Consider the following 27070-nt stretch of genomic DNA (forward strand, 5'->3'; position numbering starts at 1 on the left):
CTAAATCTCATCAGATATTTTTTCCCCTTCATATATGCCTCCTAATATCCTGACTCAATTTATTCCTTAGAATTTATCCTACAAATGAATGTTTGTTTACTCACCCCAAACTAACTCTGCAATGGCTTCCTGCAATTTTTGGTACATACTTTTCTGCATTGTTAAGAAAATATAATTTTTTTTATAAAGTTGAATTTAAAATGATACAAAGCCATATTGCTCGCTTTTTGCATTTTTTACAACAAATTAAACATGAAAATTATCTTTATTTTAATGGTCCTTTTAATAAGGTTTTACAGAATGAGTTTCCTGCTCAGAGAAGAAATAGAAAATTGAAATAGCATAGTTTCTAATTCTCCACTGCAAGAACTTGTGTCTTATTTCTCAGTTGACTTAAAATACATCAGGGTTTCATGCAAGAACATGTTTTCAAAAGCAACACATAGCAATCCTTTCATTTGCTTCCATCACAGAAATCTATTAATAAAAAACATGGTCAACATTAGAAGAGGCTGCCGATAATTAGGTTTTTTAAAGGTTCCTCAAACGGAATTAAAGTTCTATTTTATTATGGATACCTTTGGCCTGTTGAGCCTCTGGAAAAAGTTCAGTGTTTTTTTATAACACTTAGGGATTGTATTCTGAAAAGAATAATAAAATTTTGAGATATGAAAGGAGATTTGTTTATGCTTTTGTGTTCTTCTGAAAGCATAAGATCATTTCTGCTGTAGAGTTGGGCTTATCTTCCTGGTGTACATTTTTATTTGAGTTATATCTTTTTAATTAGAAGACCATTTTAGTAGAAGAGTAGTTCTTATTTGTATGAAGTTACTTTAAAGCCAATAATCTAAAGAAGACAAATATACATTAAAGACAATACAAGAATTTCCATTCTGGAATAATCATAAATGCTTCGACCCATCCTGTACATTTTAGAACCACATTTATACCTTCCACAGTATAGAATTTAAGTCTGGTGAAAGGTAGATACTTAAAGCCAGCAACATTATATTGAAGATTTCATTAAGTAGGATCTTGCAGTTTTGTATACAAATATCTGCTAGTTTTCTGCAGAGCCCTGGTACTTCCACACGTACTCAGTTCTTCAGGACTACTTCAGAAATATGCAGTTAAGAAATCAAATGTACTGGATGAGAATTGTTAGCAAGGTACAAATAGGTATATTTTCATTTTTTTCCCTTTTGCTCACCTTCACTGATTTTAAAAACATGGGTTATAAACAGGACTGAAAAATTCTGGACATGCTACAAAATGAAAGACCAAGGGTTATGGTATTTCATCCCTTTGCAAACTCTTTGTTTTATGAGCCCCCACTGGTACCTGTGTTCTTTCTCACTGACAAAGTGATGTATTCTTTCCCTAGCACACAGACCTCTTCAGCTTTGTCATTCATGTAAGTAAGGTTTTCTTATAAGCCATTTTCTGCCAAGTTAATACGCCAAAGCTTTAAAGGTGGAATACAAGAGCTTTTTAAAATGTTTCAGGGTACCTTCCTTCATACAGTCAAGAGTAACTGCAATCCATTTAAGTCAAATGCTTCATATAAAAAGACGCATTTATAGCAGTAGGATTATTTTTAAAGCAGTTTATTTTCTATAATGGTTTTGGACCAGCCCTTTAGTTTTCAATAGCATTTAACTCATAGATAGAAATCTTAATTTTCTCCCTGCACAGCATAAGTGACAGTTCCTTATGTAACAGTCCTCAAAGCCTGAATGACTGTAAATAGTTATTCAGGCCTTGTTATTTGCTTCTGACTTGCTTGTAATGGCTTAGTATTGTGATAATACAATTAAATGCTGTGACTTACTACAAAGCAATGGAACATACAATTGCTATGTGGTTTAGTTTGACTGCAGAATATGGCCACTGCTTGTAATAGATGTTATTAATCAGAGACAAATGTGAATGTAAAATCACAATGTGCAGGTAATAGGCAACTGATAATCAGACCATCCACTTTGAGGCATCAGATCAAAGAAAGATTATTATCATTATCCAATCAATTACATTAAGTTTTGAGCTGCTCTGGCTTGATGGGTAAGCAAGATCTAAATGCTGCCATTCTCACTGTAAGTAAACCATTTGATCTCTGTTTAAACATGCGATACTGGAGTGTTCCTCAGGCCCTGGGAGTGCATCCAGGCCATGTCCTATCTCCATCTGGGATGAAGTTGAGATGTAAAGCTCTCCTCCCGAACTTCTGACTTTCAGAGGAAGGATGGAGGCACTTTGGTCAGGAGGGCAGGATGCTGGGGTGCGCTGCAGAGCACAGTTACCTACAGCATGGCCCTAAATTTTGCACTGCCTGATTTGATAAAAATCTTAGCTAGAACATTGTTTTCATCCTTCTATTTATATACTCTTTAAAATTTGTGTACTCCATGTGGTGAAGGTGCAAACCTCTTTAGAAATTTCATATGGTATATATGGACTTGCTTTCCTTAATCCCAATTTGTTGTGTCTTTAGAAATCGCTGACAAACCCCAGGTGTTCTCTTGACCAAACACTGAAAACTAAAGTTGAATATTCCTGGTCTAGAACGTAATTGTTTACATGTAGATTTGGCTTCTGAGCGATCTAAATATAGTGTAAGGCTTCATCTATGTTTTGGGGGAAGTACTTGGATCAAATTTCTCTCTAGATAACTCTATTCTTTATTGCATGCTTTTGCATTAACCTATTAATTTCCTTTTAAATAAACTATTGTTTTACCTGTTTCAAAATGTAAAAGTTTGGGATTTGTTCCTTTTCACCAAAGACATGTAAATTCAGCAGTATTTATTTGTTTCTTTAGTAAGCCCTGGGTATATACCAGATGGGAAATGACAGATCTGCATATCTCTGTATAATTCTGACATCTCTAAGTCTTTTTATAAAAACACAAACTTATATTTATAAGGGCCTCCAAAATGAAAATACATGCACTTTAGGCAAAATGTTTACAGTTTTCTTATCCACATAATAACCATTTCACAGATCCCAAAATATTTATTTTCAATATTGAACTTCTTTTTATGGTTGATCCACTCTCTTTCAAAGCTGTTCAGTTTATACAACCAGTAAATTACTTTTCCATAATTGCTGTAATTACAGTTCTCCTCATGTGCTTACTCTTATCTCAGAACTGTGCTACTGTTGAACATTCTGGTAACAGAAAACCTCATGTTTATTTAGGAGATAACATAGAACACTCTGCTAACTAAAATATCTATTTGGGAAGCTCTCTGTAGTTAACATAATGTGATGTTACTGTGATTTAAAATGCAGTAACAACATACCAGCCATAAAAAAAGCTTTTAAAGACAATGTATAGCTCAATGAAACCTTGAAATGTTAAAAATTTTCCTATTAAAAATCAGTCTGAAACCATGGCGTTATTATATAAACAGAAAATATACTAATAGTAAGAGAAAAAAATAGATGACACCAATATAGTCTAGGTCATTCCTACACAACATGGGGAAATCCCCATTGCCTGCTTAACCATCTCTGAAGAGACAGCTATTGTAACATCTTAGGACTGTGCATTGTGTACTTCAACAGGAAATTGTATTTTACACTTCTTGAGTAAGTTTAATCAAAAGTGATGTTTCCTCATGTGCACAAACTCTTCTCATTGTGTTCTAGTTCCTGCTAATATCTATACAGAAGGCAACCCAGTTATTTAAAGCACAGCTATGAGGAAATAACATTTCATTACCTGAAATACTCATAATCCACAAGATGGAGAGGACTTCTTCCTAAATTATAACTTTTTTTGTGAATTTAATCATAGTTTTCATCTTCAGCTCCTTTAGAAATGCCTTCCCTTAGTTTTACTGTCAGTGACGATTACCCAAACCTACTATTGCAGTTCTAATTGCCTCACTAAAACACCTCAAAAACACAAGGAAAGAGGACGATTGTCAACACAGTTCTGAGATGGGCTGAAGCAGTCTTTCCTGGAGCTTTCTGTACTGTTGGCCTGTATTCACAACTACTTTGCTGTTTTCTCATGGATACAGTGAAACACAAATATATTAAAAATGGCATTAATTTCAGAATCCAGACTAAAGCTGACCTCTAGTAATACTCTGACACATTTACTGAAAGGTACCACCCAGACTTTGTCTGTGCTTCATATTTCACCACTCCTTCTGCCGAATACCATCTTCTTTGTCATTTTTCATTTTGTTACCATTAGTCATGCAGGAGTTTTCTTAAATAGAGCTTTTGCCATCTCTATCAGGTTTCCTACATATCCCTGCTTAGCAGCCCACTATTCAAAATCACATCAGAAAACATATTTGTTATCCTTTTCCACTACTTTAATTGCTCTTTCCCTCATCTATTTCTTCATTATTTCCAGTTCATAAATGTATTTGTCTCTAAAACATTTTAGTCCATTACATAAAGGAGGGTGCAGTATACATCACAATTGCATCCAAGTATGATACTGTGAGATGCCTTTTATAAGACCAGTTAAAAAATAAAATAAAGCAATCCCACAATTTCTTCATGCTAGAACAGGAAACAGAGCAAACGGCATCAATGCAAAAGTAGAAAATTATACATAATTAATTTTCTCCTTCATAAAAGGGAGCTTTCAAACAAGGAGTTATCTAACAATCAATAAAACTAGAATAAACTGACCTATATGGCAAGCATATAAAGTAATTGACAGTTCATTTTCTTTAAGGAGATGCATATTCTTTCAGCACTGTACTGTGTATAACTCCAGTGAAGAACTGAAAGCGGACCCTTAAAGAGGAGCTACAGGTAAGAGCTTTTACCAATTTAGTAGCATTAAAAGGATAGGGGGAGATTCCATTTTCTCAGCCCACATCTTAACTTTACTCCTTGTTATGAGCACTCATAGCTTATTTTGCAATGGCTCTAGCATACATTGGATGATGATACAACTGGACAATAAGCCAAGACAACTTAGTAATCAGTCAGAAAACTAAACTGGTTTAAAAAAAAAAAGGACAAGATTGGGTGGAGGGATTATTTCATGCTTGGGCAATGGTCTTGTTCACAAAAATCTCCTATCAGCATTCAAGTGAGTGCAAAGGAATCAGTGCAAATATGCGGGAATAAGAGGTCACAGGGATGGAGAAGAAATAAGTGAAAAGACATCTTTTCAGCAATGGTGACCTCAGCCATTTCTTGTAAAGTTACGATTTACATTTCTACCTGAGATGGCCACTCCTGAGTTGATGCTGCTCACTAATCTCACTGAGAATTTCAAACAGTCTTTCCCCTCATGGTTCATTTTCTGCCAGGTTAGCAGACTGAAGAAAGCTTAGAAAGAAGGTCAGGAGAAAGGAAGCAGAAAGAGCACATGGCTGGGAATGGGTTCTCTGCTTTCAGAAGCTCCCAGCTCTTAGACTGGCTCAGTCTTCTCAGAATGCTTCACCTTAGGGATGTTCTGCTAAATCCACCATGAAGACAAAATTAGCATTCCACCTCTTGCCCTGAATTGTTTCCTTCTGCCATAACATGTCGTTGTGGTATATGAGTTAAATCAGGCAGCTGGGGTAGCAGAAAGCCTATCCCAGTTTTGTGCCTGGGTTAGCTTCCTGGTGTTTCTGGTCCCAGTGAGCTTTCCACAGGCTGAGTGCTTCCCTGATGCTCAGAAAAGACAGGGCAGAAACACATGATGAGGACAGAAATGTGACTGACCTGTTCACAGCTGTTCCCCATAGCTTCATCTCTCTGTAACATCAAACTAATCTCTTAAATCACAACCTGGCTGGTGTTTCCATTGACATTACTGGCTTATGGAGCTCTTTGTCTCTCCCCGCCACACTCTTCTCCCACTGGCTCATTTGCACTATGCTGCCTGTCCCAGCTCTGTGTCGGCAGTGCTGTTTGTGTGGAGAATCACAGGATCAGGGGATCGCTGATGATACAGTGGTACAAACACACAGCTGGCTGCCGTGTGGGGACCGCCTTAACTGGCTTAAGCAGGACGGGTGCCAAATGTGAAATGATGGCCAGACAGTGATTCCCAAATGTAGCTTACTCAGATGCTGCCTTCATAGGATTACAAGTGTTTTCTGTCATACCTTCCCACTCTGTGCTGGACCATATGCTTAGGACAAAACAGGGCACTGGCCCCAATCCCCCCTCCCATACAAGACAGTAGTAACAGCAGTGGCAGATCCTTGCTCCTTCACAGAGGAGGACCCACAGGAGGAGCTTTCAGGCTCTCCTCGTCTCCTCTGAGGAAGAGTGGGAGATCAGTTGTTAGTTTTCGGGTATTGTGTTGACTCCTGAATGTCAAAAGGTGACTGGGCTATGACTACACCTCACCCTAGTGAATTCCTGAGGAGGGTCCAGCTAGACCCTTTGCTATGGTGAGGAAAAAGGATTAAAAAGTTTTAAACTAAGAATCTAGGGGGTTTTGGTTATAAACTAGGATAACTAATGCAAAGAAAATAGAATACAGAGCATCTTAGGGTGTTGTTTCATTGTTTATTGAGGTCTCCTAGCTCACTACACATCCCCTCCCTTGCCATGGTGCCAGAACTCACCGGGTCACAGAGAGAGCAAAATCAGAGAACAAATTCAGCTAAACACACTCATGAAAAGAAAAAAGAAAAAGAAAAGAAAAGAAAAGAAAAGAAAAGAAAAGAAAAGAAAAGAAAAGAAAAGAAAAGAAAAGAAAAGAAAAGAAAAGAAAAGAAAAGAAAAGAAAAGAAAAGAAAAGAAAAGAAAAGAAAAGAAAAGAAAAGAAAAGAAAAGAAAAGGAGAAAAGGAAAAGTGGTTTTCATAGAAATTGGCTCTCTAGCCCCCAGTGCTGGGACTGGAATACAGGAAAATGCAAGGATGTGTGTCTGGCATCACTCATTTCTGAAGCAGCATTGGCTACTTCAACTTAGGTCAGCTAATAATGAAGCCACACCTTCAGGCAACATTCAGAATTCTGCATAAAAAGCATGTAAAATGCATATCTACTGTGACATTTGGGTGCAGTCTGCCTTGGTCAGCAGCTGCTTAGAGCCCGTGAGATCTGTATTGTTTGCTTCCTATGATCTTATGGATCATTGCTACATATATTACGTACACAGTGAGTCTCTGCAGAGAAACAAATAATTTCAGCTGTCTTAGGTTAGAGCTTCCTAAAGGCACAATTCTGCACATTTATGTGAAATTTCAGATAGTCATGATAATTTATCTGACTGTACATTGAAATCTAAAAATTATGGCCTTAGAAACTGGGAATTGAATAAGCCTTTTCAGATTGAAAGTCAGTGATGTAGAGACAGTCTGAATCATTCTGGGAATTTTGAGATGCCTTAGTAGCAGTTTATGAGTACATAAGCCCTAAACTGTGATAATTAATCTCTTTTCAGGTTTATACCTGCAGGAATTGTACATATTGGAAATCAAACAGATTAAGATTGTTATTCAACATCTCTTCTGCCTGTGCATTTCTTTCCTTAAAAAAAGGCAATTAACCCATTCCTTCAGTCTCTGTAGCAAGAGGGAAGATGGTATGCTACTTGGGAATATCCACTCTAGTTTCACAGGTACCAACAGACGTGGCTGGGCCATCACCAAGCTCAATACGGGTTACAAGACTCCGTTGGGAGCTCAGGGAAATACAGACAGCAAGCCTAGGCTCAGTTCTGTGCTGCTATTTTATATCATTATTAGTATGTAAAACAGATATTAGTACCTAAACTAAATAAAGCTCAGGTTGTGCCTGAACTGCAGTAAAAACATGTGTTATCAATATTTTATCAATATCTGTGTTTTACTGCTCATTTAGTAATGCTTTTTTGGAGTGAGCTGAATTTCCAACCCATACAAACTCCCCTACTCCAGCAAGCTGTTGTGGGAGTAGACATGCATTGATAAAAAAAAGGTGCTATTCTCACTAGGCAGACAATCTTCCATTTGATGATGATACTTAAGCTTAACTGTTCAGATAGTGGGAAAGGATGTGTAGGTCATCATGGTGCTCCTAGGCGCCCCAAATGACAGCAATTCATCCCACAATTTACTGCAATAATTAGAAAATAGTTTGTGTTAATTCAGGTACTCCGTGTGGGTTACTGATCATCCACATGACTCCATGAATGCCGTGAAAATTTTCTAGTTTACATATAACTATATACATATTATATGCACAACAGGAAGGAATCTGTTGTTCTGCTGTTGTATGGTCAAGTAAGGAAAAAATTGTGATTCCCAAAGGCCTGGTTTTTATCTCTCTCTTTCTTTAACTCACTGAAAGGTGACATGTACATTTTCAGAGTGTTGAATCATTATTTCTTTCAAATAGTAGTATTGTAAAAAGATGTTTTGGTTGGGATGGTGCCTATTCATATTCTTGGCCCTTCTCTAAATCCTATGAAGGCATTTGCTCCATTTCCCTTAAATAAACAAACTACAACTGCTATTTTTCAAGCAGCAGCTTGTTGCTTCTACTTAAATAAACTTTTAAATGTAAGAATATTTTAATTTTTTTTAATTTTGTTTATTAAAAAGTCTCATAACATACTCATGGGAACTCATTCAGCTCCTATACCCTTTCATTCCCTAAATAATAATAGTAAATAAAATGCATCCATATATATAACATCGAATAGCACAACTCTACATCTTTTCTCTTACCTTTCACATATTTTACCTAACTTCTCAAATTTTGTCTCTAATGAGGTCACCTATGATAGTTTGAATTTTGTAAGCTTGTTTTATATGCTTTGGCAAAATATCCACTAATCAAATAGAAATCAAACAAAAGGAATTTTTATCTCATCTGTATCCATTTAAATTAAAGGAATCTGATAGATAACCAAAGCTCTTTATAGCTGAAAAGCTATGGAATTCAGATTGAAATGAAGGAAATTCAATAGCTACGCAGTTTCCATTGAAAATAACGATATTTCATAACTAACTCATTTGCCTTGAATTCTAACTCTTCTGCAAGGAGTTCTATGGCAATATAATAGCTATTTATTATATTAATTTCAATAGAATTTCAGTAAAATTAATGAAAAGCAGAGAGTGCACATCCAGTAACTACTAATTCAATAACATTTTTATTTTTTATTTTAAAGGGTATATTTTTATAAGTATTGAAAAGCAATTTGGTCTACAGGAAAAGGTAATTATTTTTTTTCATGTTCGCATTAGGGATCTTCAGTGCTTGGAATAGTACTTTTATGCCTGAAGGACCTGCAGTATACCTTGAGCTCTACTCTGGACTGGAGGGAACAATTACAGAAAATCTACCTTCCTCCCCTCAAAAAGTCCTCTCCTGAAACACAGTAAATCGGAGATCTGAGTGTCTTTCATCTCTCTTACAACAGCTTAGCACATATGTGTAGGTTATATTGCAAGGCAGATTTTCCAAGAAAAAGATGTTATGGTAATATCTGCAAATAAACTGAACTGGAATACTAAAACATCACATGAGATAAATGAAGACTGATTTTATCCAGAACTATCTACTTTGTATGGTATTCTCAAATCTCTCGAACTTTGTGTAGGTTTATGGACAAGCATTCAAAAATTTGAACCAAAAAGACTTCTGATAACACAAAGATTTTGTGACCAAGTTAAAAATGAAAAGACAGATTATCCTTCTTTATAAATGGTTATTATTTTAATCCATAGCAAACACAATGTTCTTCAGTTTGAACACTTGTTTCAGAAGTCCACAGAGGTGAAAGCTACAACAAAATAGAATGCTTTTAGACAAATAAGTGAAGAATTGTGGCAAGTAAAAACACATTTCCCATGGCACTGATGAAGCTATAGTACAAGACTCCTGTGTGTAACATGCTTTGCATACTTATATGGAACACTGAAAATCTAAGAGGTGAGCACAACTGGGCAGAAACCCAACAACAACAAAACTAGATATATTGCTATCACCTGAAAAGAGCTGCATTCTTGCCACTTATGGAGTACTATAAAGTCACAAAGACTTTACAAAATCTGTACCTATATCACCATTTGGGTCAAATGAGATGAACATAAAATGAGGAGAAAGTGAAAATTATCATTCAGTGTCATGTACTTTGGAAAAAGCTATTTGTAACCTGTTGTTTCACTCTAAAACTGTTTCTTCTTCAAAAAGTGCAAGTTATGTTTACTTGATGGTTTCTTTCCCTGTAAAGAGTAGCTGCCTAGAGGTCATGCCTTGTAGCCAGTTCAGCTTGAACAACAGCAACAAGGCAGACTGGAACAGAAGTATCTTCATGTAAACTTTATCTGGGCTTATGATTGAGTTTAATATTGCCAGATTTCAAACAAATGTGAATCCAACTTGAAACATTATGCAAGACTACCCTTATCCTACTCATTGGACTTTGTGCAGCAGCTTTGCCTTTGATTTCATGGCCTGTATAATTAGATATGCAAACTATCAAAATCCTTTTTCTAGGGGGAGAGGAAACTCCCCAAATTTTAGAACCAAGAGACTTTTATCTTCCTGAACTGAATGGGGACTGGGGAGCTACAAGGTGCTTTCACAGAAAGAAAAATAAGTATTTGCTTTCCTCATCTGTCAGTAACAAATAACTTGACAAAATTAATTAATTTTGGAAGTATTTTAGAGTTACATTCAACGTGAGTGGAATTAGATCTTCATGTATTGTTTACTGCCGTATTTCCATTACTAAATTATTGCATCAGCTAAAGTTCTGCCATGCTGTCCCTCCCGATTTCAACCTGAGTTTATTAAGCTTTTATCAAGCTTTTATAGACAAGTTTTATCACAACTGGAATATCAGAGGCTTCCTAAAAAGGTGCTAACTTCGTTTCACTTCGTTGTAATTTTTTTAACGTTAATTTATATATACATTCTTCAAAACATGCATCAGTCAGACAACTAGGTTTTATATATATTTTTCTGGCAGCTGCATTTGAACAAACCAAATAAAATATGTGTTTATATCAATAAAAGATTGAAAGATAATGTAAGAATATATTAACTGTATATGAAGAAGACAGTAAAACTATGAAAAGACTCAAAACTGCCTAATAATTTAAGTGTGATTTATCTGAGTGCAGTCAATGTGCTAAAAAGAGACTGTCAGTCATTAATATCTGGAATAGAGGATTTCTGTATTACTAAAATACGTTTATAGCCATCAGCGTGGCTTGGAGCAGCCATCTCTCATGCCTCCCACAGAAAGGTTTTCCTGACAGAAAATCTCCCAGGATAAAGTAGAAAGAAACAAAACCATTTCATTTTTTAACTGCTATGAAAAGCTAACTGAAGAGGAAGTGCAGTACAAAGAGGAGAACCTGATTTAGAGTATGTTTCCAGCACTGCAGATATCAGCAAAGTTTCAACCAACAAAATATTCATGGATTCATTTTAGTTTGTCATAAGAAAAAACATGAACTCCTTCTTTTGAGTGTATAAATGAAACACAAATCACAAACTGTAGCTACGTGTGCCAGAACTGTCACACTTATGTTTGTATATTATGGACAGTCTATATCGTGCTTACCAGCTTCCTTTAACCAATGTATTAAAATAAGGATGCTGAAGTATAACTAAATGCCAGTGGGTATCATCCTAAATGTTTTATTAGAATAATGAAATCTACTGGAAGATTTTCTTTACATTTTCATTACATATATGAAATTCAAGTTAGCAACTTGTGAGTGCTCTATGCTTTATTGGCTCATGCTCAGGATAACTTCTTGCTGTTTTGGTACTCTTCATTTACTACAGTACATCATTTGTTTAGTGATGGTTTTCATCTCATCCTACAGTTGAGCTAAGTGTAAGATGCTGTTGTAACCTGCACACTGAAAGCAAAGACTGACCTTCATCTTATTTCACAACAACACAGTGAGGTGCAAAGCTTGGCTGAAAAATTGGATTATCTTTTGAGGTCAGCAACAAATATCCAGTGGAACCAAAATTGCATTCTTCATTTTTCAAGCTATTTTTTCCTACATAGTTATCTGTATTTTATGAGTTAACAAGACAAGACAGATAGAAAGGCTCTTTACTGCTGCTGAAAATTGAAGTGTGATATTATGAAGGTGAGTTTCTACTGACATGGAAAGTTCAGCACATGCTTCTGGTGGCTAAATGAAAAATACATGTCATGGGAGTTTAAATTCCCATTGGTTAACTTGCAATATAAATGACATTAAGGAATGTTGAATGTTATATTACAGGGCAGGTGACACTGAGTAACAGAGACAAATAAGAAATATAACAGCTGAATTTTTCATATTACCTTCTAAACACATTGGAATCTCCCAAATGCATTTAGATTTCACTGTTGCAAAAATGCTCAATGAATTTTGGCCATACCAACTCTGTCATAGCATTCTGGGCCAAACTAATTCTCTTGACTATAGAAATGATAAAACTTTCTGTTAGCAAGGCAGAAAGAAAGGAGGAAAAAAAATCTCTGTTTTTCCCAATTATTCCTGCATCTGAAAAAAATATTTCTTTACAAGAAGAAATGGAGGGTTGACATATTGCAAGAAGGGAATCCATAGAATCCTTACCTGAAAAAAAATAATTATTTCCTGAATCTTTTGTTTTACTAAAATTCTGATCTCTCTAATGGCTTTAAGTTTTTGCTCCACTAGATCTGAAACTGATATGGGGTACTGTGTAGGGAATCTTTGTCATAGTCTCTCTTTCATGAGAAATTTATAGCTCAGTAAACCACTCTTCACCCTTTTCTCTCAGTTTATCCTTAAAAAGTCTTTCTGAAATGGAAATGTTGACTGAGTGTAATCTGTGCCCTTGTATATACATCTACGTGGCTTTGTTAGAAAACAAAGAACATTTTGTTTACATTAAGGAACATATGTACCTAATATAATATCCATACAAAATTATGTATTTGAGTATTTTTTGCCATATTGCTAATAAGGTTTGGAGTGTTTGGCAATATGGAGTAGTTTATGTATGGCTCAAAAAAGACCTGAATAAGCAGTTAAAAAGTAAAGAAAATTTAGTGATTGAGACTGAGATTGTCCACAAATCTGAATTCTTTTACTGAATTTTGGGTTGAGTTTTAATTCTTCAAGAAACATAAAATTGAAACTTGTTTTGAAATTCAAAGACTAAAGAAGCATAGGAAATGATGCTAAGAAACCCCTAAATGGGTCATTAATGGAAACTGGCAGATTATTTACAACCCCAAATCTCTTTTTTTTTTTTTTGTTTATTGTTCATGTACAGCATTAAGATTTATTTGTAAGGAGAAACAAAGACTGATTGCCAACACTACTTTTTTTTCTGTATTTCAAAAATAAGTATGTGCAGTTTCCTTTTAAGGTCATAGACTTGACTATAAAAAGATAATATACTACCTAAGACATTATCATAAACAAATTAGCCTTCAGGCAATGGCTCAAAATTACAATACAAAGCAAATCAATGCCAATTTTGCTATGACATCATTGTGGTAAGGGATTTGTACCTATCACCTTTTATTGATATTGAATAATAACCTCAGCAAAGTAGTTTCAGATATAACCAGGTGTTTTGATAGTAGTAAGATAGGGAGGTTTTTTGCTGTAGGATAAATTTGCCCTCAGTAACATGTATCTCTCATACATTTACCTGAATAATGGAGGACATAATTTGATACTTGTTTCTAATATGAAGCTTAGAAAATCTGAAATAGCTACTAAATCAATCTATCAGGAAGAACAGATAATTTAAAATATTACATAGTTTCAAGTTCTATTTTCAGTGTATGAAAACTGACTCTTACTTATGCAGTCTTCTAAAATAGATGCAGATTCTAAGACAAAATATTTAAAAAGTATAAAGTGGTGTCACAGTGCAACAAAATGCTTTTCTGCGGTATACAGTCTTAAATACAGCTGAATACAAGCAGAAATAAAATGCAGAAAAATGGACACAGAGACAAAAGTTGAAATATAACCTTCAGTACTACTCTGGGCAAAATTCAAATTATTGAATCATCTTTTCCCTTAAAAACAGAAGTGTCTGTAAAACATAAAATGCAGATCATATGAAGCTTATCAATACTGATCAAGCCAAATTATGATGTATCTGAAGATGTTCATAGAGATAACATAATTTTCACGCTTTCTAGCCTAATACAACATTGCCTCAATTAAGTACAGCCCAAGTAGCAAGTTCAAACCCATTAAATTGATATTTAACCCCTCGTGATTGCAGCATTTGAAAGAAATCTCTTTACAGTGTGTGCTCCATTCACACCCTTATTTCATATGCCAGAGAGACCAGGTGCAAACTTACCAAACCAGAAAGGAAACCCGACCAGGTAAGAGGAACAATATTTTCCAGCTGGTCCCTGGCCTATGAAACAGGGAGATCAGCACAGTGCCTGAGGGATGTCCCTACAGATAAACAGAGATTCAGACCTACATAAGCATAATTAATTAAGAGATCAGTTCCTCCACTGAAGAGAAAACTCTTCTGAGGTGTTAATATACATGGTAACCTAGGACAGAAAGAGCAGTACTGTTTACTCCAGTCCTGGAAGCAAGAAATCCTTTGAGAGAGCATAGTTATGGACTTGGAAAAGTACAAAATAATAATGCTTGATTCACGCATTACTCGAGCAATTAATAATGTATTCTCTTGTTTCAAGAGATGTCTCATTTAACCTTCCTGCTTTCACTCATAGCATTTTGAAGGGCAGTGGCAAAACAGCTTCCCCAGAACTTCCCCTGACTGTAAACACAGAGAAATTTGCTATTCTATGCAACTTCCAAACTGCGCTCATGCATACTAGCCAGTCATTTCACTCTGATGTAAAATTATGTGAAAGTGTTGGAGATTGATTCATGGAAAAAAGACTCTACAACTCGAAATAGAGTTATAAAGCAGGTATGTTTTACTCCAGCCGGGGTGCAAGGGGATTTCTCCACAAAGCTTGCACACCAACAGCACTTTTTACCAAAAACTTATAGAGTGTAGATATACATATTCATTGGATTACATAACACAAACATACATATGCATGAGTAAGGCTGGGTTAGTTCGAAAGGCTGGTGTCAGCGGTTTATGTTATCTTTGCACCTGTGCATTGCCTCCTGGGGGCGCGTCTTCGGGAGGAAGGCTCGTAGTCTTTCTCACCTTGTTTTTCCCTCGGAGCATGCGCAGATTCTCTTAGCCAATTTCTTGAACAACAAAAAATATTTTTCAGCTGGTTTACTCATCCTATCTTATTTAATGGAACCAATGAAACTTCTACAATCCATATATGTCTATCTTTACTCATTACTGAGGCCCAACTAGTTAGACTACACCTGTTCTTCAAGGACAAAAACGTGATTATTTTGCTGAACACTGCAGTTCTTGGTAGATTTTCACAGTAAACTGCTTTGTTTTGATGGACACAGTAGTCCTTGGTAAAATTCCACAGAACAGTCTGGGAAAGCAGGATTCTTAGCAATATTAAAAAATACTATAAGTAATACTATAACTTGCTATAAGTAAGGAAATAAGTTGCTAAGCAGTTTTCTATAAGTAAATAAGTAAATAAAAAATCTTAAAACAAGTAATCATTTCTCTGTATCAAGATGAGGAATGAAAATGAAACTAAAAAGTCATCATTTGAGTCCAATGGTTTAATTATAAAATCTTTTAAACCTTTTTGACGATGCTGATCAGCCTTGTTATTTTCAAAAGATACTGTAGCATCTAAATGCTGCAGTCAGCTTAGGGCTCTGTTGTGCCTGGCGAAAATGCTGAGTATTGTCTCTCATACCACTTCAGGTTTGAGAAGCTTTTTCCTGCAAATGCAGAAATCATACAGTACAAGAATATTGTGTACAGATGGCAAAGGTAGAATTCTAGAATTGCTGAATTTGATCCAGTATTTGTAACTGTCACATGACATGATGATGGGTGATGTGCTTCACATGCACTAATATCTTTGTATTCTTAACAAAAACAGCATAGATAACCACCATGCTTCATTTCCACAAGTCATGTCAAAGCTCAGTAGCCCCAGAAGTTGCATTCAATTAAGCATCTACATCTTCAGAAATCCACAGCCCCTCTTCGGGAGCTGCAGTTTTCAAGAGTCACTGCGAGTGAAGCCATTCGCATACTTCCAGGATGCATCCTCCTAGTAACGAGCTGCCAGTGGTGTCAGCGAACAGCAAGATCAGGCCAGATGAGTCCCAGCCCTCTTGAGCCAGTAACTGGAGCAGAAGATCCCCATAGTCCCACAGAAGCAACCTCCTTCAGTGACACATCCTAAAGCAAGTATACAGGGCAATGGATGCTGTGAACTGCTCGCAAGAAGCTGTATTGCCCCGGGGGAGGCACACAGATTTAGCAGGGTAAGTAGAGTTTAAGCAGCAGGCAAGTGCTGCTGTCATTTCAATGCTGCTGGCAGTGCCACAACTTCAGAGAGCTTCTCCCAGGCTGAATGCCTTACCATCTGAGTAATTACACACCCAGGTTGTGTATACTTTATATTTCTGAGGGAAGAGAAACAGTAAGGAAAGAGCAAATACAGTTCCCTTCTTCCACACATTATTGACCTCACTGAATGGTGATGTTCCCTTTATTTCAGGGGTGCTCCTAGATACTCTGACTAAGATATCAGGTCTTGGTATCATATTTAAATTGTAGGCAGTGATTCTACTATTTCCGGAAAACAAGGGGAAAATATGGGATCATGGAGGCTAACTGCTTATTAGAGAATTAAAAAATGATAATACTGTAATCTTTTAATTAGGTGTCAAGTTGAGTTCACTCTTCATATGTGCAACTACATATTTTTATCCTGACCTGATATAATTGTTTTATGATGTTAAGTGTGTTTTTTTCATACCACTGCAAATTCCTTCCTGTAGACTACCTATATATTGTGGAGACTGGTGGGCCTGAAGCACACTAAAGGTTTTTTTCATAAACATTAGATTTACATCCGCAAATATGGTAGTTCTCAACTTCTGAGGAACTCAACTTGCAGTTGTATCACACAACAGAGTACTCATTTTCCCTTTCTTCTGGGAAACAAGCTAAAGTGGGAAAAAGAATTCTAAACTACATTTTTTCATATATAATCAGGATGGGGCTCCACAACCCTTAGAGCCATCCACCAAACCCTGTCACTTCAACTAAGGGAATAGACATTGGTGTATATATAATAACAGCTACTATAGTCTGTACAGACAAGAGACTTAAAGAAAATATTACTTCTTCAAACTCTGGAGGCACTAAAGTTTCTCTAAGAAATGGATAGAAAAGATAAAAAGCATCAGGTTAAGATGATTTTCCCTATTCTCATTCTGATGGGTGGCAAAGATGGTTTCACCAGAGGTGTCATGATGCATTTCATTCAGGAAGAAAGCAAGAAAGGGTAATTTTAGCCTAAATAATTAGATGTTTGCTAATTTGACAGGAACTGAAAATAAGGCTTTATATACAGGTTTTGAGATTTAGGCTGCCTTAACTATGAATGCTATCAGTTTTCATAGGAGCACAAGATGCATATTACGAAATTTTAGTGTTTGCATTCAAGTACCCATTCTATGCTTGTCAAACCAAAATTCATGAATTTCTACCAGAAACCAGAAATTTGGAGTAATGGCACTCCAGGACTGCAGGAACCTTCTACAGTGCCTTCCCATGGAGGGAACAATATAACTTAATTTTTCTCCCAGAGTCTTTATGAGAGGTAAACATATATTAAAAAATCACAGCATACTTACAAAATAATGCTTAAGGAGGAGGGTGGCAGAGGGAAGAAATTCAAGTGCCAGGTAACCAAGGTTTCTAAAATCCCTGGTTTTAGCTCTTACTTACCATGATCAAGCAAAAGCAAGACTTTTGCCTTCTGAGTTACAACAGATTGCCTGCCTTTGGTCTGTAGTGTGTAAGGGTAAATAGAAGTGACAGATGTTGTACACTTCAGAGAAAGAAAGGGCAAAAACCCCAATCTGTTTTGAATGTTATTTCAATACACTTCAGAGGTTCCCTATTTTCATGAACCTAACATGTAGTTGCCTACACAGCTATGTCTATGTTTATTTACAGTAGCTGTACACACAGGAACAAGAAAATTGTAAGGGATTACTATTACAATTATAGACTGATTTTTCCATGAACCAAAATGAATCTTGAAGAACACAGTTATTATTGTAATAAGCCATTAAAAAAAAGACAAATCTAGGTGGTCTCTTGAAGCATTAAAAGGAAAATGTTTATCCTTGTACTTGCACATGGAATAGAGAAAACACCAAGTCCTGAGGGCTTTTGTAAGCAGTAAATAAAACTGATTGCATATTTATATCACCCTAAATTTTTTATTTTGATGGGGAGTTTTACTTAAAATGATCGAGTTGTTATAAGTGAGACCGCATCCTATCTTCTGCCTCAAGATCTCCTCAGGTCTGAGTCATACTGATGGGAAGAAAAAGAGGGATTCTTAAAGCACAATAGCAAGAAAGTTTATTAGTAGTGCAGAGCTGCTGTAATGACAGTAAGTGAAATAACTTCAGGATTGGAAGGAGAAGCTTTTGCCGAAACCTTGCAGATAGGATTTTCTCCTGTGGCTGAGGTCTAGCAGGGCAGTGGCAGTAAGAAGTGGCTCGGGCTCTCTGAGTCTGGATGCCACCTTTGCTGGCCTTGAATACTACAGCATGAAGACACCACATGCTGATCTGCCTTGCTACACTACAGAGCTTGTCAGATATTGAACACACTGCTAGCAAATCAACTTGGTGTCCAGCCGGAGCAGAAGGATGGCTGTGGACACGAACTAGTGCAGGAGCCCCTTGGCTCCTTTGCACAGACAGGGATGTGATCCTGAGCCATCAGAATCACAGTCATTTGCACATCTCTGTTACTGCACAACTTCTGAAATGTCTTCCACAATCTCCCACCTATTAAAACATGGGAACAAGATCAAGGTGTGTCTGATTTACCATTGAATAATTTCTAGGAAAAAAACCACCAATTTTTAATTTCTGCTGCTATAAATAGACATGCAGTGGAAAACCTCCATGGATTGCAGCAAAGCAATCCATGGACTTCACTACTACACAGGCACTACACTAGTGTACACTTTGTCACTAAATACAGTAACAAAGCACTTATGATTTACTTTAGATGTCCAAAAAAAAAAAGCCCGGGTACAGTCATTGCTGTGATTAAAGCAACTACCTGGATTTTTACTCTTCTGTTGTTCTGAATTATTTAAGTAAGAACTATAATATTTGGCTCACAATCTTGCTTGACATTCAGATTTAGTATCATCTATGTTTTTGTCTCAAGACAGAAGAAAATTAACCCCACTGCTAATTGTGAAATAAATCCTGCAAAAAATAAATGGGTTATGGCCACTTTGCCATCCTGAACCTGTGGATAAGGCAGTGGTCAGAATGAGATGCGGTTGTTTTCATGGAAATCATCTTTTTGCTGGTGTTGATTCTGAAGCTGAATGAGGGCATCAAGGGAAAACATGGTGCTCACTAAGGGGAGCTCATTCCTTGAGTGACATTCCTTCTTGGGAAAAGAGCAGTTAAAGGAAAATAACGATCAATTGTAGAGAAAGCTAATGTTAGGGAAAGTCAAAGAATCTCAAGATAGAAATAGGGACTGAAACACAGGGTAGCTAGAGAAAGAGGATAACAGTATTCCTAAAACTGAGTGTAATTCCCTAAGATAGATGGACTTTGAATCATTGTAAGTCAGAATAGTTTTCTCCATCTCTTCTGTGTTTCTGTGACAGAATGAACAGTGGGATCCCTGATCCTTATCACTGTTAATTGGTATAGCTCCATGGAGAGAAGCATAATTTTGACTATATCTGCTGGGCCATGAGACAGAGAAAATCCCCTTTTCCCCATTCCACAGAACAGTCAGCTCCTCTCCTGAGGCAATCTCTTTCCTTAGCAGTACAGTTCCTCTACTCATTCTTTTTATCTTGCATTTGCTAACTTTGCTTGAGACTGGTGCAAAGGAGATTATGAGGGGTAACTAACAGGCAAAACATCAGAAGCAAGCTTTGTCAAAATACACATTTTCAAAGTCAGTGTGGCTGGTTTGCTTTTAAATACCTCTTAAATATTTTATATAGATACCTGGAAGAAACATTTATTCATTACAGTCTTATAATTCTAATATAATTATTAAAGACTGTCTTCCTTTCTCAGGCAAAATTCAGAGGAATTCTGCTAGAATGAGATGTGCTACATTTGGCTTTTATTGTGCAATAATGAAGGCAACAAAATACGAAAAGCCTGTAATGCAATGTTACACAAAAAGGACACAGACCTTAAGGTGACAAAACCAGGAAAATATAATAAACCATGTGTCATGCTTCTGCAGCTGTTTCACCTCTTACAAATTTTCACAGTCTATAAAATCTTGGAAAGCACCAGATGTTTGGAGGAAGCTGTCCCACTCTCCCTAGCTTTGAAAGTAGATGCAAGATTTATTAGTGCTATATAAATGTGATTCCAGTCCTGACTTTTATATTTATAAACTAGGTGGAACATGTAACACATCCTGTTGTCAGAGAGCCCATTTACTTTCCTCTGTTCCTCCTCACTTGTAGATCTCGGGTGTTGCTGGACAATTAGAGTAACTACAGAACAATACCAGAACATGCAACCCAAACTACAGTATTTGCTTAGTTACTGACAAACACATCTGAGAGTTTTTGTCTAGTACCAAGTACCAACTTTTGCCAAAACAACCTTCCAATACTCAGATTATGAGCTAAGCAAAACTATCTTGTTGTGTATGAATATGCACTAACATTTGGGATTCCTGCCTACGCAGAGACTGTTAGTGCACAAAATTATAATTTTTTTTCCCCTGTTTTTTTCCTAGTGCATGGTTCCTAGTATTGGAACAGGGATAAAAACTGCTCATGCATAATTTCCAATCTTTCATAGCTCAGTGGTGCTGTAAAGTGCTGCCGCTCGTTTTAATTCAGTGAGTAGAAGTTTTGTTGTGTTTAGTACTAAGGGAATTGCATGTGTCATTAGAAAGCCTCTGACAGCTGTCAGAGACAGAGATAAGTTGCCGCATTTCAATCTTTCATAAAGGAAGGACCAAGGACCCTCATCTCCAGCAAAGCTGTCAGAGGCCTCCAAAATGGGATAAAACAGAATACCTTTTCCAAACACAGGAAAATGTCTGTCTCTCCTTCTCTATTCCCTTCCCCATGAAGTTGTAGAGGGGAGGTTGTACTGGTAGGAGAAAGAGAAAATATGTCTTGATGTATTTGGACTTTATACTGCCTTGTCATCACTGACCAGAAGGGATAATTGCATAGCAGCCTGCTTTCCTTTAAGGAAGTACACAGTGTATTACACAGTATTTAATAAATTAGCACTATGTTTTAATATAATGTACAAGCTTTCACGCAGTTTTTATCTTCCGAGAGCAGGAACAACCAAAATCTTAAAGACATTGATGAAGACAAGGGCTTTGCATCAAACACTCTGAAAGTCTGAATCTGTAAGCATTTCCACACTTTCCAACACATACCTCACCCTGTCCAGCACTCTTACTGTATTTAAAGCACCAAAAGATGAAGCATTCTCTTAAGACCTGAAATCTTACCTTCCAGCTTCTGATTTGAAAAGGTGCTTGCCTTAATAAAAACTCTGTTGCTTATTTTAGTTATTTTTTTTCTAAAGGCCTATATTATTTTCTTTGATCAGAATTGGTCACAATTCAGCTCTTGCTTACTCTTTTATGACAAAGTGAAAGTAGCTCATGCAATGTCTTTAGCAAGTTGGCATTGTTTTTCCATCAGCTCCTGCTTAGCTTTCTGATGATGAACTGACTTCTTTTCACACCAGTAATCCCACAGTATCCCTCCATACAGCACTGCTTCTAATGTCAGCTCCTTTAACCAGTACAAGGGACTGAGAAGGCATATTTATTTGCATCATTTGTTTATTATTGTTGTTTGCATTTTTTGCTTATGCTATTTTTATAGCACATTCAATACTGGTTTTCACTTTTCATACTCTGATTCATTTTTCATCCTGTTTTCTTCTCCCTATCCATCTTGCACCACCTCTGTGCTGAGTAAAGTGAAAATCCATGAATGAGTCAGAGTCAAATTTTCAAAGTCACATTGGTCAGTGGGGTTTGAAATTAAGCAAAATGAGATTGCTCATATTTTTTTTTTTTTTTCTCCTAAAAGTGGAAAATAACCTTTCCTTTCTTTGGTTGCAATAAAGAGAACTTTAGCCCATATTTTCCAGCTGCTTTTATTTTCCTGAAATCCAGTCTAGGCTATGATGCTCATCAGTGACTGGTGTATCTATCTGTTTCTGTTCTTTCTATATTATCATTAGCCTTGTCTCATTCCTCATCCTATCCTGTGTAACATCAAAAGCTACATGAAGGTCTTATTTCTTGTTAAATGTTACTCTTCTGGGAGTTTTGTTTTTTTTGCTACAGGATATCTGAATGGCTGTTTAAAGGAGATTTCTTTCTTTTCTTTTTTTTTTTTTTTTCTTAGTTTACTTGACTGAAGAATTATGTGAATAAAACTGTAATAGAGGTTTTCATTAAATGCATGTTCTATACTCCATTCTAACATTTTGATTGCGTGTTTGGTACTTTCTACTCAGCATACTGAAAGGGAGACATTTACATATTTTAATCAAGAACAAGGAATTAATAATTTCTTATGTATGTAACTTTTAAAGTTTTTTGCCTATATACTACCAGAATTAAGAGCAGCAGCTATTGTGATTTATGTTGACTGGATGTTATACAATGTTATTATCTTCTCAGCTTGCAAGAGCCTAGTTTTCAGTTGTAATATATAATATTTCTGCTATGTTAAGCTTGTTATTAAATCCTCAACCAAAGCTTTCTCAACATTTCACATATCATGTAATAATTCAGCTCAGAAGCTGTAACACCACACTATTCCTTTTGAAATACGAAATGTGACTGGCGCAGGGGGAAAGAGACATTTCTTACTGCAAGCCAGGAAGGTCAATTAGAAAGTAGAGGTGCATCTGCAGTTGCTTCATTGTGAATATTGACTAACAGCATCTTCTAGCCTCAAAAAACTGCAGATGTTTGCTATTACCAGCATTTCCTTCCACTAATATTTAAACTCTTCTTACCTATGAACAGATTCCACTCAGTATCCAAATCAGCCTGATTTGCTAGGCAGCCCTTCATTACATTGAGGCAATAGTTGTTGCAAGGTTTCACAGTGGGAAGTCCTCTGCAGTAAGGGCAGTACAACATCTTCATTAACGCCCGGATGCACCCTGGGGTGGGACTGACCTGCAGAGTTTAAGCGGGGGAAAGAAAAAGAAAAAGGAGGAAATCAATCTCCTGTTCTGTGAATTTCGGGATCGCTGAGATTATGCCTCTCAAGCAATAAGCACAGAAGGGGCAATTTGTGGAAAGAGCTCAACCCTTAATAACACCCTCCTATGAGACTAATCGATTCCTGCCAATTATCTTAATTTAGCACAGCCAGAAGCGATTTTCAGGAATGCAGAAATCAACACTCCCCTACTGATGGCGTGCTTGCCTCCCCAGCCCTCCCACACAAAGTCTACTGGAAAGCAAAGGAAAAACATCCAGGGAATCAGCTGGACAGTAACTGACTGATCCTAACACAGAGGATCCTGAGGAGACCCCACGCTCTTCCTACTCAAGCTAGACCTGTAAATCACACCATCACCAGATCAGATTCTCCTTTTTATTAAAGAACAGTAAATCCAGGATAATCTTGATGATTTCTATAAAATTATTCAGAACTGCACCATGACAAAGGAATATCATTCTGTTTTCAGACAAAAACACCCTTCTGTCTTCTCTGACAGTTTCATAAAGAGATCAGACAGGGGTTTTTTTTGGTATGCTTTCAACATCTTAAGTGACAAAAAGCATTATAGACAACAGCCTAATGCATTTCAATTTACATATCAGCATGGCACAACATGGCTGCACATGGTGAACTTAAAACAGCCACCAGAGTCAATGGAAAAACACCCAATGCGTTTAGGATTTCCAGTCAAAGTCATTAATACTGCGTGTGGCTGACAGAAAGAAGCAATGTGTAGATATAATTTTTTAGCGATATGTGTTACAGTTTGCATTAGAAGGATATGGGTTTCCTGGAGAGGGAACATGGAGGTTAGGGAAAGATTTTTTGCATAGGGCTTCTCCATTATTTCTAATGATCCTTCACTTCATCTTTTTTAGTCATCAAAATGCTGAGCATCTATTCAGCAATGTGCCTTCCATGTTCAATGGAGAGTAATAGGTCCTTTTTGGGTTGTTTATTTATCCCACCTCTTGAAGCACAGGATAAATCATCTTTTGGAGGACATCCACTGAATCCTTTATATCTAAATTTAAACTGCACAAATTGGTCACATTTAACAACCATGTGAAATTTCTTGGGTAACTATTAATTCCCTCACCCTCTTGTTTCCATATTTGTTTCATCTCAGACTTTTAAAATTGTATGTACCGCTACAGCGTACGTTTTCAGGCCAGAAATTCTATTTTGGATTAAAAGTGCATGTTAGGTACTATTTGCAATAGCATCTTGTCATGGTGCAATGAAGTGTAAGTTTCCCGTGCTGGAGTGACAGTCTAGAGCAATGACAAAGGGCTACAGGTTCCTCAGTGATTTCAAAATTCCTGGACAGGAGAGTGCAGAGCAGTGGCACTCCTTTCACTCATCGTGTTGGTTTATGAATAAATGTAACACTTCTAATATGAATTTGAAGGGATTAAACTGTTCTTCTATATTCATGGTAGCATGTGCTGAAAGCATGAATCTGACTGCACTATAACAGTATGTGCTAAACTGACTGATATGGTTCGTATTATCAGGACTGTACTAAAATGGCACTTCTTTTCATTTTCTCTGGAATTTCTTTCTCCCTTTTTGATGTTAAATCACTGATTTTTAGAGAACTATGCAGAACATACTCTTTAAACTGGACATTTTAATGGCTCTGTTAAGAGCTACAGCAGATGCTTCTGAGTATGCTCAGGAGATATTTTTGCCTTGGATTCCTAGGGAAATGTACTTTACTAGCACAACACTCTGATAGTGTGTGTTTATCCATCCTTTTCCAATAGCTTTTGAACCATTAGCCAATTTCAATCAAATTTGATGAAGGGCTTCAGGTCTCAGTACATTAAGATCCTACAAGTTTTTTCAAAATAGAGAGCTGAGAGAAGAAAAGGAGAGAGGCTCTATTACTGCTTTTATTGAGGAAAAGGCTGAAGCGTGAGGTCAATTCCTCACAGATATCAAAGAATCCACATGGAGGAATGATGCTGTGAATGACCCACTAGTTAAAAAAGCACCAGGGGGAACTTTCACCTTATTAAATAGCAGAAAATGCAAACACAAGGAAAGCTGGACTTCATTATTTCCACTTCTCAGAACTAATTTTTAGAGTCACTTATCCAACTGTTTTATCTTTATATCTCCAAACCTAGAACAGGCCCATTTTTACAAAAAGTTTAGCATCAAAAGCTAAACTGTAAGCAGAATATATATGATCAACAATGGAATCTTCAAAAGTACTTTGAAATTGCTGCATAAAGCCAGAGGTATTTCTATTGGTAGGCACTGAGAGTTTTATCAGCAAAGCTCCTTTCATGCTTAAAATTATGCTTCTTTCCAGATCCAGAAGTCTTGTCAATGCAAAGTTGTCAACACCTGGTTGACCCCTAAGTTCAGCTGGAGTCTACATGTTCTGCTATCAACACTTTCCCAAGCCCACTTTGGTACTTGTGCTGACAGCCCATACACCTATAGGATCTTGAACTTGCACAAAAACTCCCTGGCAATTTCATTCTTGAAAAGCATAGGTAGAGAGAAGACAGTTCCTGTCTTTATATTATATTTATATAAATCAAATATCATAAATATTTACATGAGCCTTATTTTATCACAAGTGTAGTCTGAGACATAACTAGCTATCATACCTTTCTCTGCCAGAGGTTCAGATCATATCTCTGATCTGCTAGGACAGGACCCTAAAGGCCAGTTAGAATATTTATTTACACTGGCCCAGTGAATCTTGAATTCTTGTTGCATTACAGAACAGCTTTAACCAGAATACTCCCAAACACAGTCCACTGTGAAGCAGTCAGGATAAATTCTTACCATTCAAAATGAATGAGCAGGACCCAGGTGTCTCATATATTGTCTGAATGTTTTAATAGCCCACATACAAAATTGTGGGATCATCAACAGCATTTTACAAGAAAGGAAGGTGCCCTGCTTTTGGTTAGAGACAAGTAATGCAGTTCTTAAGATAAGAGGCCAAGCTGTGACTCTGAGCAGAAAGCAGATGGAGAAAATCTCTACAGAAGCCTCTGACATATCTGTATCAGCCTCTGACACAGACCAACACAAGCAGCTCCTTGCTGATCAAGCTGGATGTTGCAGGCCTCTGTTTCAGAAGATGCTATGCTGGTAAACACAGATCAATTGCTGTGTCTGAGGGCAAGTGGCAGGGACTGGCTTACGTTCACAGTGCTTACTGCTAGCACCTTCTACTCCAAGCTGGCCACATCCATACTACTACATAGTATTTGGCACTACATCTCCTCTGGGTCCCCCCTGGTGCCTGAGTGACTAAAATACATAATAACTATTTTGTGTGGTTATTTTTCAGCTCCAAGTGTTTGGAATAATAGGAGGCAGTACTGCAGGCAATGGGAGTAAAAGGAAACTAAATATAATGTTGCACGTTGTGAAGTGAGACAGGAGGTTACGTCTGATAGTGTTTAGACTACACTTGGGTTAGTGTTGAGAAGAAGGGAGGGGACCACAAGAAGACAGGTATCTTCATGCAGGTTTATGGAGGCAGTCTCTGTCCTCCAAACAGTCCATAGGCACTGGGTGGAGAGGGTCAGATGGAGAGGTCCAGAATGCATCCAGGAGGACGGCTAACAGCTAAGCTGTGGCCTGAACACATGATGAGTCCCGTTCTGAAGTTTTCTCCATATTACCCTGTCACTTAGCAGCACTGATGTACCTTTAGGTGACCAAGCCTTCCTACTTGTGGCAAAGGGACACTAAAGTAACTGGGATACTTTGGAAGTCTGAAGGCTAAAAGTTAAATGCTA

General features: G+C 36.9%; 1 protein-coding gene across 1 annotated transcript in view; it reads right to left on the bottom strand.

Moving 5' to 3' along the window:
* GPC6 (glypican 6) overlaps positions 1 to 27070 on the bottom strand; it is a 797652-nt gene that overhangs the window by 190959 nt on the left and 579623 nt on the right. The window contains exon 4 of the mRNA XM_074815455.1: positions 23077 to 23242. Within this exon, the coding sequence (XP_074671556.1) occupies positions 23077 to 23242 (166 nt within the window). The remainder of the gene's footprint in view (positions 1 to 23076; positions 23243 to 27070) is intronic.

This window comes from Strix aluco, chromosome 2 (assembly GCF_031877795.1).
Source record: "Strix aluco isolate bStrAlu1 chromosome 2, bStrAlu1.hap1, whole genome shotgun sequence".
In the NCBI taxonomy this organism is placed as follows: Eukaryota; Metazoa; Chordata; class Aves; order Strigiformes; family Strigidae; genus Strix; species Strix aluco.